Here is a 12,289-nt window from a genome sequence, read left to right as displayed (position 1 = left end):
GATGGACCTGGGCCGTTTCAAAATGGTATTAGAGAGCCGATAAGGACACTAGCCCCAAATGAGGTAGATTTGGCGGGGTCCCACATCAATTAGAGAAGGAACTAGTGCCAGCAAGGACACTGGACTCTACAAAAAGTGGATTGTGATATCTCACATTAGTTGGGGAGGAGAACATAAGAACAAAACACCCTCTATAAGGGTGTGGAAACATTTCCCTGACAAACGCGTTTTATAAAGCCTTGAAGGGCGAAAGGGAAACAAGAAAGTCCGACAATATAGGACAATATCTACAAGCAGTGAACTTGGGCCGTTACATTTTTTTATCATCGAGTCTTATTTCCATTAAAAAAAATGTAATTAAAACATTTGTTAATTAGCTCGTTGATATTTCATATAAAAATAATAATAAATTGACGTTTTTTTTGTCGGTGCAAAGATGTCACTTTTTATAGTAAGGACCTACCTCGAACGAAAGGGGCGAGCGTTTCCACATTAGGGATGGGGATAGGGACCTTGTTTCCTATACGTCCCCACCTAGCTATGTTTTTTTCTTATATATATATATAATTTAAATCTAATTCTTTTGGCCTAAATCTTAGACTTTAATGGAATAAGTTAAAATTTTAATATATTTTTTTAATTATGGATTTTAAGAAATTTCATCTTTAAATACGAATTCCGAAAATAACCGATAAATAATTTATTACGGAAATTTGACTACACGAGTTCGAATCTATGACCTAATTTTCGAAATATTTAATGAAAAAAATTGCAGAGATAAAAAAAAAAAAAAAAATTATCTGTATCTTCACCCCTCTGTGTTATCGCTCTCCAATCTCGATTCTCTAAATTACAAAATAGAGTGGGAATGAGATTAAAAGTCAACAATGAAGACGATGACGTTACGGCTCGCCCTATTAAAAGTCAACAATTTTTAGTAGTGTTAGAGTTGACTTACTCCATATACAGTCATAGTGTGTGAATGTATAGACTAGATGACAAAAAATTTATCATCTTCTTCTTTGAACTTCTCGAGTCTTTAGTTATTAGCTCATGCTCGGTATTACATCGTGTGCAAATGACATGCCCTCGAGCCAGATTTGGCTAGCGTCTACCTCATCCTGGGGCAAACCCGAGGTGGATCACATGGGTGCTTTGATCGTGACTTATTAAAAACAAGACTCATTTAGGCACTGGGCTTGATGAAAATGTGTTACGTTTAATAAGTGAGTTGTGTTTAAGAAATAATTTAAAACGTCTGTAATATATAAATAAAGTTGGTTTATTTTCTCTGAGAATAGTCTTTATCTAATTTATTTTAAATAATAAATTTTATTTAAATTATTCGGAAGATTATTTTATAAAATTTTAAATTTTTATGTTCGAGGACGAGATAAAAACATCATAAGAAGACCCTCAATGTTCGATTCCAACGTTAAAAAAATTATTGAATTATTTTAATTATAAAAATAAAAATAAAGAAAGGTGATATATAAATCTAGCTCGTTTCGAGTTATTTTATAGCCTTGAAGTGCGCTTGGGCGTATTATGACACATTCACGGCTTTTTCGGGGTGGGTTACTTGTTTTAGGTCAACTTTCGACGCTTTCTCGGAGGTCTCAAATTTTTAATATCGTATCTAATAAGTAATTGATCGTTCGAACATTTTAAATTTTTTTGTATAGGTCGAACTAACTTTGACCGAAATTACTAAACAATATGTTCGAGCTTTGAAAAAAAAGATCAGAAGTTACGTGGTGTTGATTTCACACTGATCTTATTAAAGAAGTGAGAAAACGCTTCGTGATGGGTCGAGGCACGGTCGGTGTGTTCACGTCTCCCGACTCAACATTGAAGTGGTCTCGTGCGTAGAAACATAGGCCCACTATGGTTTAAGAAAAGCCCAAATTAAAAATATAAAATAATAAAAAAATAATAATATAATGGATCAGAATATATATTTGTATTTTTTTCGTTTTTAAAATTCAGAAATTAAAAAAAAAAGGTAAAAATCGACCGTTACCATGAAAACCGAACCGAACCGGTTCGGTTTGGTTCGGTTTGGTTCGGTTTGGTTCGGTTTGGTTCGACAGTTGGAGTGACCGAATCATATGCCCTTGCCAAAACCCTAAACCCCCGTAGGTCGATTCTTCAGTGTCTCTTATATCTTCCGTAGCTCAAATTGGTTGCTCCGGTGGATTTTCATTCAGACAAAAAATTTCAGCTATCTTTGCTGAATTCAGCAGCTTCCAATGGCTGCCGCGAAGTTCAACAAGAAGAAGGCTGTGAAACGGGACGACCTTCCATTGAAAGGGAAGAAGAAGGACGAGCTCTTCACACGTAAACGTTCTCAGGAGGAAGATGATGATTCTGAGGTTTCGGATGGTCTGGATATGGAAGAAGTAGAGAATGGAGTGCTTGATGGTGATGAAGAAGGATCGGAGTCTGGTTCTGAAGTTTCTTCTGATGGTGATGATCCTTTGGCCGATGATTTCCTGCAAGGAAGTGACGACGAAGGTGATTGTTTTGCTCATAATTGTTTACCGAAAACTTTCGTGTTTTTCTTTCTAATTTGAATATTTTTCGTAGAGAATGGTTCAGGCTCGGATTCAGGTTCTGATTCAGATGAAGACATCGAAAACAAGTCGAGAATCATCGATGAAGAGAGGGCGAGGGAAGAAAAAGATGCTGCGGATGAAATGCAGCTCAATATTAAAGAAGAATCCGATGAGTTCAGATTACCTACCAAGGAGGTAGCGGTTTCACCGTGTTTAATTTATGTGATTTTGATTTCGATTGGTTTATAGTCTGTTGTTTCGCCAGGAACTTGAAGAAGAGGCGCTTGGACCTCCCGACCTTTCAAATTTACAACGGCGTATAAGAGAGAGTATGCATTTTTCATTTGTTTTCTGCTATGTTTGTTCCCATAGCTTCTCCTGTTCTTATGTTACCCCTTTGAATTGTAATTTTAGTTGTTCGAGTTCTTACGAATTTCAAGGCTTTGAGGCAGGAGGGAGCAACCCGTAAGGATTATGTTGAACAACTTAAGAAAGATCTTTGTTCATATTATGGGTATAACGAATTTCTTATTGGGGTGCTAGTTGAGGTAACCAGCCATTCATGTTTATGTTCTTATATGTGTTAATGATGCGAGTAAAAGTTAATGATCAACACTTGTTGTCTTCAGATGTTTCCAGTTGTTGAGCTAATGGAACTTATTGAAGCCTTTGAAAAGCCTAGACCAATATGTTTGCGTACTAACACCTTAAAGGTAATTGCCATACAGGTAGCCCTCTTTTTCATTTGCCATTTCTTATTATCTGTATCTTATCGAAATATTTCTCTAGACGAGAAGGCGGGATCTGGCAGATGTTCTGATTAACAGAGGTGTTAACCTAGATCCTTTAAGCAAGTGGTCAAAGGTAAGGTGCTTCGTTTCGGTGAAGTTATCCTCCATTCTCTCTTTCTTTTTTTATGATTAAGTAGTTATATTTCCTATACTGATTGCAGGTTGGACTTGTTGTATATGATTCCCAAGTGCCAATCGGAGCGACTCCGGAATATATGGCTGGTTTTTACATGGTAAACTGTGTACTAGTTCGATTATCTTTATGTACACTTCTTAGTCTAATTTAGGTAGTAAATAGTTATGTTTTGTATTGTACAGCTACAAGGTGCAAGCTCCTTTCTGCCTGTGATGGCCCTTGCTCCTCAGGAAAAAGAACGAATCATTGACATGGCGTAAGTGAATAAAGTAGTAGTGTAATGTCTTCTAACCAGTGTTACTTTATTGTGATCTTTTCTAAACTAATGAAAAGGATGTCATATCCTGCAAAGTTGGCTTATTTGAAATTTATTCTCTATTTCTCATTCATGGCCATTGTTTATAACCTCGAGTCCTTTTTTTTACTCTTTGGTGAAATGAATTGGCTGCTCGATTCCAGAAAGTAGCAACTAGAAATCCATTATATGTTACAGAAGTATTGTTAATATCAATGTAGTTGGATAACTGACAGTTTATATCGTCGTTTTCTCTTATAATTGTTTGAAACTATTGCAGGGCAGCACCTGGTGGTAAAACTACATACATAGCGGCACTAATGAAAAATAGTGGTATGTATTCCTTATTAAGATATGTTGGTATTCGTGTACATAGTGTTGTGGCTGAAGTGCTCTGTTGGCCATGTCGTTTTCGAATGTCTTTTCATAGAGTATAAAAATTTATTCTTATGAGAAACAAGAACTACTTGAAGTGTAGGGGATATTGCAAAAATAAATATGGAGTTAAGGTGTGCATGGATATATTAAATGCCTACGCGATCTAATCAACTGCGGGTCACAAACTATATTTGAATAGAACTGGTTGGTTCAGTTCAAATCCAATTCAGTTATTGCTTTAAAACTGTTATGAAAATGGATGCATGCAAGTTCAAGTTCCATAGATAATTTTTTTTTTTGAAAAGAAATATTGCGTGGTTGGCCCTTACTTGTGTGCGCTTGACTATTCTCACGTGACAACTGTGTAAACCTCCGACATTTAGTTGTCAAGGAAACTTATAGGATGTTAAATCCCATACAGGTGGCCACCAAACTTTTCTTAAAGCCCTTATTATTTACATTGGACAAGTTCTTTGGTTATTAATATTAGGATTTTACTCTTCTCAAAGAAATTAAATTTTGTGAGGCTACAAATGATCAAATAAGTGTAAAGAAGAGACCAGAGAAATCTAGTTTTTTTATTTATTATTTTTTTATTTTTATTTTTTATTTTTTATTTGTTTTTGTTTTTGTATCGCATTCCGTTGTCTGCTAGCATATGTGAACTAGCCATAAGTTAATTTTTATCCAATTATTATAATCAATAATTGTGTTTTTTGGGTCCATTCTGAATATTTTCTTCAGGACTCGACTTTGATTTTATGAATTTTCTTTTTGTCTTCAATATTTCGAGAATAGTATTACGAAATTATGAAGGTAGTTTATCTGATGCTCTGGTAAATGTTAGAGAAATGCAGCTGGTCATATGTATGTTTTAGAAACGTCGAGTTGTTCATTACACCATGGCACGAGCCTTCATTGTTGCATCACTAATCAACTTTTTATTTCCTTTCTTTGTCAACGTCGATGTAAAATTTTGTGCGCTATGATTCGATTTGTTCATTAATTATTCAACCATCTCAGGATTAATATTTGCAAATGAGATGAAAGCACCAAGACTGAAGTCACTCACTGCAAATTTACAGCGGATGGGTGTGACAAATACTGTTGTCTGCAACTATGATGGGAAGGAGGTCATATTATCACTATTCTCCACCACCATCACTATTTTGTGGAAATTAGCTGCTGCATGATTTGTGTCATGAGAATCACTAAAGTTTCTTTCTATTTATCGTGTACTCTCTTTCAGCTCCCGAAAGTATTAGGCAAGAACACGGCCGATAGAGTTCTGTTAGATGCCCCTTGCAGTGGATCTGGAGTAAGTACTTGACATTCATTGGGCTCTCTATCCCCCTGGAATATCTTTTTAAACACGATTTTATTTTCATGTCTCCAATGATTCCATTTTCTCTTCCATTTTGTTCGATGAACCGAATCTTGATTTTTTTTGTTAGGTTGTATCTAAGGACGAATCTGTTAAAACCTCAAAAAGCTTGGAAGAAATCCAGAAATGTGCTCAGTTGCAAAAGGTAGACCTGATCTTATGTGTTTTTGAGCGCTGACCCAACAAACATTCCGTTAATTACTGTTTACGTTATTGGTTCCATTTGACATAAGGCGATGTTCCTGTAAATCCTACTCTTTGTCCCTGTACAGCAACTTATACTCGCTGCAATCGACATGGTCGATTCAAATTCAAAATCTGGGGGATATGTTGTGTACTCCACATGCTCCATCATGGTTGATGAGGTTTGTATCAGTGCAGTCTGTTATTTTTCTTTTTCGATGCGATACTGGCTATTATTAATCGCTCGTTTGCGTTGTACAGAACGAAGCAGTTGTTGACTATGCACTTAAAAAGAGGGATGTGAAACTTGTGCCATGTGGCCTTGATTTCGGACGTCCCGGGTACCCCAACATGCTTTTTTTTTTCCAGATTTCAAACCGATTTTACTCCCAGTATCCTTGTTCATACCCTCATTTAACCAATCAATTTTTGTTTTAGGTTTATTCGGTTCAGGGAGAAACGTTTTCACCCATCTTTAGAGAAGACGAGACGTTTCTACCCCCATGTCCACAACATGGATGGATTTTTCGTGGCAAAGGTAGATTTCAACCTTAAAAAATTGATATATGTCGAGCTCTCTCCTTCCCAATTCCATTGAATAGGATTGGTTTGGCTGGGATATCAATAATTTACACCTTGGAACCACACGTACTCAGCTTTAGGCGTTTGATACCGACACACTTAGACATCCTCCACACACGTTAGAACACGTTGTTCAGAGCGTGCTGTTTTTTTCATGACTTCTATGGATATTCAGTCTTTTGATTTAGAACACCTTGGAACGACACGTCCTCAACTTTCATTTAGCAGTTTTCTTTTTTCTTTTTTGCTATGTTGAACAATGATAGCCAATCATGCTCGTTGCTTGGAGGTCGACGTTCCAACTGCAGCGAGATAGCTATAGTTTTATGATTATTCCATTTGGCTTGTAATGTAGGGCCTTTAGATTAGAACATAACTCTGGATTAATTTGATTCCACTGTTATACAGTTGCAGAAAATGAGCAACAAGATTCCAACTGCTCAATCTTCAGAATTATTGGAAGAGACCGTGGAAGAAGATAGCGAGTCAGAGAAGAGCGGAAATGAAAAGGATGACGGCGAATGTCTCCACCCGAAAGTTAGCGACGAGAGAAAGAGGAAGAAGGTTTCGAAAAACCACGACAATGAAAATGGCGAAGAAGAATCCAAGCCCGCTGTCGAAAAGAGGAAGAAGAGAAAATTTCCTTCAAGAGAGGAAATCTCAAAAGCTAGGTGAGAAAAAACTGGCTGATCATTCATAGCAGAGTCGTTTCGCCTCGAAAGCTTGTTCGTATAGCAATAGCGTCGTATTTTATGACTTTTACCGTTTGTTTCGAACTCTCTGCAGGGAGGAAAAACGACAAGCTTTAAGGGAAAAGAAAACTGGGAGCAAGAAAGAGTAAAACCCTGAAATCCAATCATTTGAGGTACGTGTTCAGGATCAAATAGTCGATATACGAGGTAAATAAATCTCTAAGAGTGAGATTTTTACGGTTCATTTCGAACTCTTTGTAGCGATGAAAAACGACAAGCTTTGAGGGATACGAAAACTGGGAGCAAGGAGAAGTAAAACCCATAATCCAATCATTTGAGGTACGTGTTAAGGATCGAATAGTCGATATACGAGGTAAATCGAGCCACTAGAAGCCTGATTCAACTGTGGAAAGAAAATATAGTAGTTCTTGTATGAAATGCCCAATTTTGTTAGCTAAGATTATTCATGTAGGATCTTATTGTCACACATTTGCTTTATAATTTATATTTTTATGATGAAATTTTCATTCTTTTATATAACCTATGATTTTGATGAATCCATGGTGTGCTCCCTTTTAACTTCCTTGAAATGCCAATTTGCTTATATGCCCTTGAAGTTTACAACTTTTGGATTTGTGGCTTTTTTATTTATGGTTGAAGTGTATATATTTTTAAATATTTTAGAAATTGTGGATGTATATGTAAATTTCCTTAATTATGGGATATTTTAGTACTTTTTTTTTTTTTTTTTTTTTTTAAATGGAAAAATATCTATTAGGATAATTTAAAAGGAAATTATTGAAAAATGTTTTTAGCTATCTAAATCAATTAATATGTGAAAATATTTACTTTGATAGAAATAAATTTTTATTATTTAAATTTATTAAATTTGATATCTAATATAACTTTTATTGGTATCTATATAATATATTTTTATTATTAGAGTAATTGATATTGATGCTATTGAAATTACATTTTTGCTATTTATGGAACGAGACTAAGATTCATGCAACGATCTTGAAATGTGTAATCTAGTTAAGATATTATGTATTCGTTTATCGAGTATTAACATTGACTTAAGAGTCCAATCCAGTTAAGTTATTATGCATATGAACATTAACTTAAGAATTAGACTCGTTTAATTTTCAATATCAATGAGTAGAGAATGTGATGAATTTGTCACATGTTTGAGTTCATTTCTTCGTCGTTTTTTCAAAGAGTACTGGGTAATTCGAAATTTTGAGTTGGGTTGGTGACTCGAGCAATTCTAGTAGAACTCACAACCCAACTAAACCCTTTGGGTTAGGTTGTCGTGTCTCAAATATCAACATTTACAAGTCTCAACACTTTATTATCATCGGTTATAAACGTCAAATCCTATTTTTGGATCTTGACAAAAAAAAAAAAAAAAATNTATAAAAAATGCAATCTAACCCAGACGGAAAATAATATAACTTTATGATTTGGGTTGGGTAGTTCGAGTTAGTCAAATTCTCAACTCATATGAACACCGGTAAAAAATACTATGACTTTTCCCCATTTTCCAAATATGCCTCATATGCCAATATAGAAACATACTTTACGAGCTGGAACTCTTATAACAAAAAAAAAAAAAAAAAAAAAAAAAAAAANTTTCTCAATTATTTTCAGTTAAGAGTTACTCATTCAAACGAGAGTTTGTCCATAAATTAACAACTTTCGGCATCGACCTAGACTAAACTCAACTGATATAAAACATGTACTCTCGAATGTTCGAATCTTCCACGGTCGATATTATTAAATTAAAAATATAAATTGAGTCTCAAGAAAGTCAACAAAAAGAAGAGGGCAAATAAATCAACCTAGTATTCAGCCATTCTTCTCTACCGCTACACCTTGACTTCCCACACTTCCGCCATGTAAAAGCGACCCCTAAACCCCACTCTCTTGCATTTACAGGCCGAACCCATTTCCCCTTTCCCTCCCAATCCCCTAAATCATGTCTTTCAACAGAGAAAGAGACGACCCTCTTTCCTTCGCCGCCGCAAACCCATCTTCCTCTTCTTCTCCCGTCTCCGTTTCCGACCCTCGTGATACCTTTCTCTCCGACCCAAATTCCCACATCGGAAGTGCCTCCGGCAGCTTCCAAAATGAGGGTCTTCTCTCTGATTTCACTGCCAATATCAGTGATGCTGAGTTTGGATTCTCTCGCCCTGAGTTCCGCCACAGCCCACTTGCTGGAACTGTGGATTTCTATGACCGCCATGTGTTTCTTTGTTACAAGAATCCTCAGGTTTGGCCTCCTAGGATTGAGGCTGCTGAGTTCGATCGCCTTCCTAGGTTGCTCTCTGCGGCTGTAATGTCGAGGAAGGGCGATATGAAGAAAGAAGTAGGTGTTTATGTTTAATGCCCATCAACTGTTTGTTGTTTTGTCTGCTCTTTTGTCTCTTGGGTTCTTTTTAGTTTTAGCTTTGGAATTGGATTTGCTCTGTTTTTGGAGTGATTTGGGAATGTGGGTTTTGCAATGTAGTGGTTTTTGTGCTGTTTGAGATGATTTTCCTTGTGGTTAGTGCTGAATTGTTTGCAAAGAGGCACGGCATCTCAGCATTTCAAACGTGTTCTTATAGTTAGGAATCGCAAATCTCCAACAATGGTATGATATTGTTCACTTTGAGCATAAGCTCTCATGGCTTTGCTAGCTTCCCCAAAAGGTTTCATACCGATGGAGATGTATTCCTTACTTATGAACCCATGATCATTCTCTAAATTAGCCAAGGTGGGACTCCCTCCCAACAATCCTCTCCTCGAACAAAGTACACCATAGAGCCTCCCTATGGATCCCTCGAACAACCTCCCGTTAATTGAGGCTTGACTCCTTCTCTTGGAGCCCACGAACAAAGTACACCTTTTGTTCGACACTTTCGTCACTTTTGACTACACCTTCGAGGCTAGCAATTTCTTTGTTCGACACTTGAGGATTCTATTGACATGGATAAATTAAGGGCATGTTAGGAATCACAACTCTCCACAATGGTATGATATTGTCCACTTTAACGTGGGACTCCCTCCCAACTAAATAAGGAGTTCTTGTATGATTCCTAACACTTATCCCTCTTGTTTCCTCTCCTTATCCCTCTTGTTTCCTCATGAGAGTTTAGGAGGCAATTCTTGTGGGGAAAATGCTGGCTTTTGCTCTAATGTTGTTTGTTTCTGATTTAGATCTGGCGGTTTACTGAATATATGAACCCATAATGGTTTTGAGCTTAGATTAGAAGAAAACAAAGAAGAAGGTTTGTAAATCAGAAAGCAAGAAACGAAAAGATTATCAAATGTGTGCTTTGTAATTTTGTTCTAACTATGACAAATCGGTTAATGAGCTTCTTTTTGTTCCTGTCTTTAGCTAGATTTATCACTAACATAGTCAATTCCTCTTAGAATATGCATCCAAATGCTTCATATTTTTACTTCTCTATGTTCAACATTTGGTTTCTTCTGGAAACATTAGACCCGTTTAACGATATGTGAGGGGCACGACGGAACCGAGACATCTAATGGGGATGTTTTGATCTTCCCAGACATGATAAGATATAGGTCAGTTAGTTGTTCCCCTATTTTCATTCTGATGAATTCCTTGTTTATCCTTTCCCGTGATGATGCAAACTCCCACTGTTTTTGAAAAAAATTGTAGGAGGTTGACCCATTTTGATGTTGACACATTTGTTGAAGAAGTTCTTGTGAAGAATGGTGAGTGGCAGCCTGGATCTCCTGAAGCATTGAAGGGTTCATATGTTTTCGTATGCTGTCATGGATCCCGAGATCGTCGGTGTGGCGTCTGTGGTCCTACATTGGTCAGTCGGTTCCGAGATGAGATAAAATTTCTTGGTCTTCAAAATGAAGTATCTGTTAGACCATGCTCGCATATTGGGGGCCACAAGTATGCAGGAAATGTCATTATATTTAGATCAAATGCCAATGGAGATGTTAGTGGGCACTGGTATGGGAGAGTTATCTATCCTAAGTGATACTTCTGCTCAAATTTGATAACCGAACTTTGCTCGTAAACCCGTTACAGTAACAAGACACGTCTCTCAATTTGTTTTCAGGTATGGATACGTTTCCCCTGAAGACGTGTTTTTATTGCTTCAGCAGCATATTGTGAGAGGGAACATTGTAGACGAACTTTGGAGGTATGTTCTTTCTTTGCACTGATAACTCTTATAAATGTTCGGCAAGTGTCATTTTAGATTAAATTTCGATCATTTTCACTCGGTTTATCTACCGTGCACCATGTCATTTTTGCCTTCCATATTTAGAACAAAAGGGTAAATTTTGCATCAAGTTATTTGATCTTTAGATCTGGGTTTGTGCAGAGAACTAGGTGAATTTCTAATTCTGATGTGGTTTGTTAATAAAATGGTTAAATTAGGACGTGACAAAGATTGGTGATCGGCTAGTGTCTTTCAAAACGTGTCATATAAGGAAATGGTTAACATCTAGTAGCGACGATGGGATAGTGTCTTTTCAAAACTTGCCATATAAGGAAATGGTTAACATCTAGTAGCGACGATGGACNCAAAGATTGGTGATCGGCTAGTGTCTTTCAAAACGTGTCATATAAGGAAATGGTTAACATCTAGTAGCGACGATGGGATAGTGTCTTTTCAAAACTTGCCATATAAGGAAATGGTTAACATCTAGTAGCGACGATGGACTAGTGTCTTTCGGAACGTGCCATATAAGGAAATGGTTAACATCAAGTAGCGATGATGGGATAGTGTCTTTCGGAACGTGCCATATAAGGAAATGGTTAACATCAAGTAGCGATGATGGGATAGTGTCTTTCGAAACATGCCATATAAGGAAATAGTTAACATCTAGTAGCGACGATGGACTACTGTCTTTCGAAACGTGCCATATAAGGAAATGGTTAACATCTGTAGCGATGACGGGATAGTGTCTTTCAAAACATGTCATATAAGGAAATGACTAACATCTAGTAGCGACGATTGGATAGTGTCTTTCAAAACATGCCATACAAGGAAATGGTTAACATCTAGTAGCGACGATGAGATAGTGTCTTTCAAAACGTGCCATACAAGGAAATGGTCAACATCTAGTAGCGACGATGGACTAGTATCTTTCGAAACATGCCATATAAGGAAATGGTTAACATCTAGTAGCGACGATGGGACAGTGTCTTTCAAAACATGCCATATAAGGAAATGGTTAACATCTAGTAGCGACGATGGGACATTGTCTTTCAAAACATGCCATATAAGGAAATGGTTAACATCTAGTAGCGACGATGGGA

General features: G+C 36.8%; 2 protein-coding genes across 3 annotated transcripts in view; both read left to right on the top strand.

Annotated features, from left to right (window-relative positions):
* Positions 1-2,155: 2,155 nt before the first annotated feature.
* On the top strand, positions 2,156-7,534 carry LOC111797595 (probable 28S rRNA (cytosine(4447)-C(5))-methyltransferase). 2 transcript variants are annotated; one of them, XM_023680649.1, is made up of 18 exons: positions 2,156-2,517; positions 2,602-2,753; positions 2,824-2,887; positions 2,973-3,106; positions 3,188-3,271; positions 3,348-3,422; positions 3,511-3,582; positions 3,668-3,741; positions 4,061-4,113; positions 5,182-5,291; positions 5,408-5,476; positions 5,613-5,687; positions 5,815-5,907; positions 5,987-6,066; positions 6,164-6,263; positions 6,716-6,978; positions 7,094-7,172; positions 7,261-7,534. In XM_023680649.1, the coding sequence occupies exons 1-17, from the start codon at positions 2,253-2,255 to the stop codon at positions 7,146-7,148; spliced, it is 1,818 nt and encodes a 605-aa protein (XP_023536417.1). In that variant the 5' UTR covers positions 2,156-2,252; the 3' UTR covers positions 7,149-7,172; positions 7,261-7,534. The 2 variants fall into 2 exon arrangements, with proteins under 2 accessions (XP_023536417.1, XP_023536416.1); XM_023680648.1 differs by having other exon boundaries at positions 2,590-2,753.
* Positions 7,535-8,840: 1,306 nt separating this feature from the next.
* Positions 8,841-12,289, top strand: part of LOC111797520 — a 5,167-nt gene continuing 1,718 nt past the window's right edge. Inside the window, exons 1-4 of the mRNA XM_023680538.1 lie at positions 8,841-9,367; positions 10,484-10,569; positions 10,667-10,972; positions 11,082-11,165. Coding sequence (XP_023536306.1) covers positions 8,978-9,367; positions 10,484-10,569; positions 10,667-10,972; positions 11,082-11,165 — 866 coding nt within the window. The 5' untranslated portion in view covers positions 8,841-8,977. The remainder of the gene's footprint in view (positions 9,368-10,483; positions 10,570-10,666; positions 10,973-11,081; positions 11,166-12,289) is intronic.

This window comes from Cucurbita pepo, chromosome LG06, assembly GCF_002806865.2.
Source record: "Cucurbita pepo subsp. pepo cultivar mu-cu-16 chromosome LG06, ASM280686v2, whole genome shotgun sequence".
NCBI classification, from domain to species: Eukaryota; Viridiplantae; Streptophyta; class Magnoliopsida; order Cucurbitales; family Cucurbitaceae; genus Cucurbita; species Cucurbita pepo.
Note: the sequence above shows the minus strand (reverse complement) of the source record. Positions and strands in the feature narration are given on the sequence as shown.

Excerpts from the sequence above, each read along its gene's own strand:
- LOC111797595 (XM_023680648.1), top strand. The coding sequence starts at position 2,253 with ATGGCTGCCGCGAAGTTCAACAAGAAGAAGGCTGTGAAACGGGACGAC. Across the intron at positions 3,742-4,060 it reads GAACGAATCATTGACATGGC|GGCAGCACCTGGTGGTAAAA; the intron begins GTAAGTGAATAA and ends AAACTATTGCAG. Across the intron at positions 5,292-5,407 it reads GCAACTATGATGGGAAGGAG|CTCCCGAAAGTATTAGGCAA; the intron begins GTCATATTATCA and ends ACTCTCTTTCAG.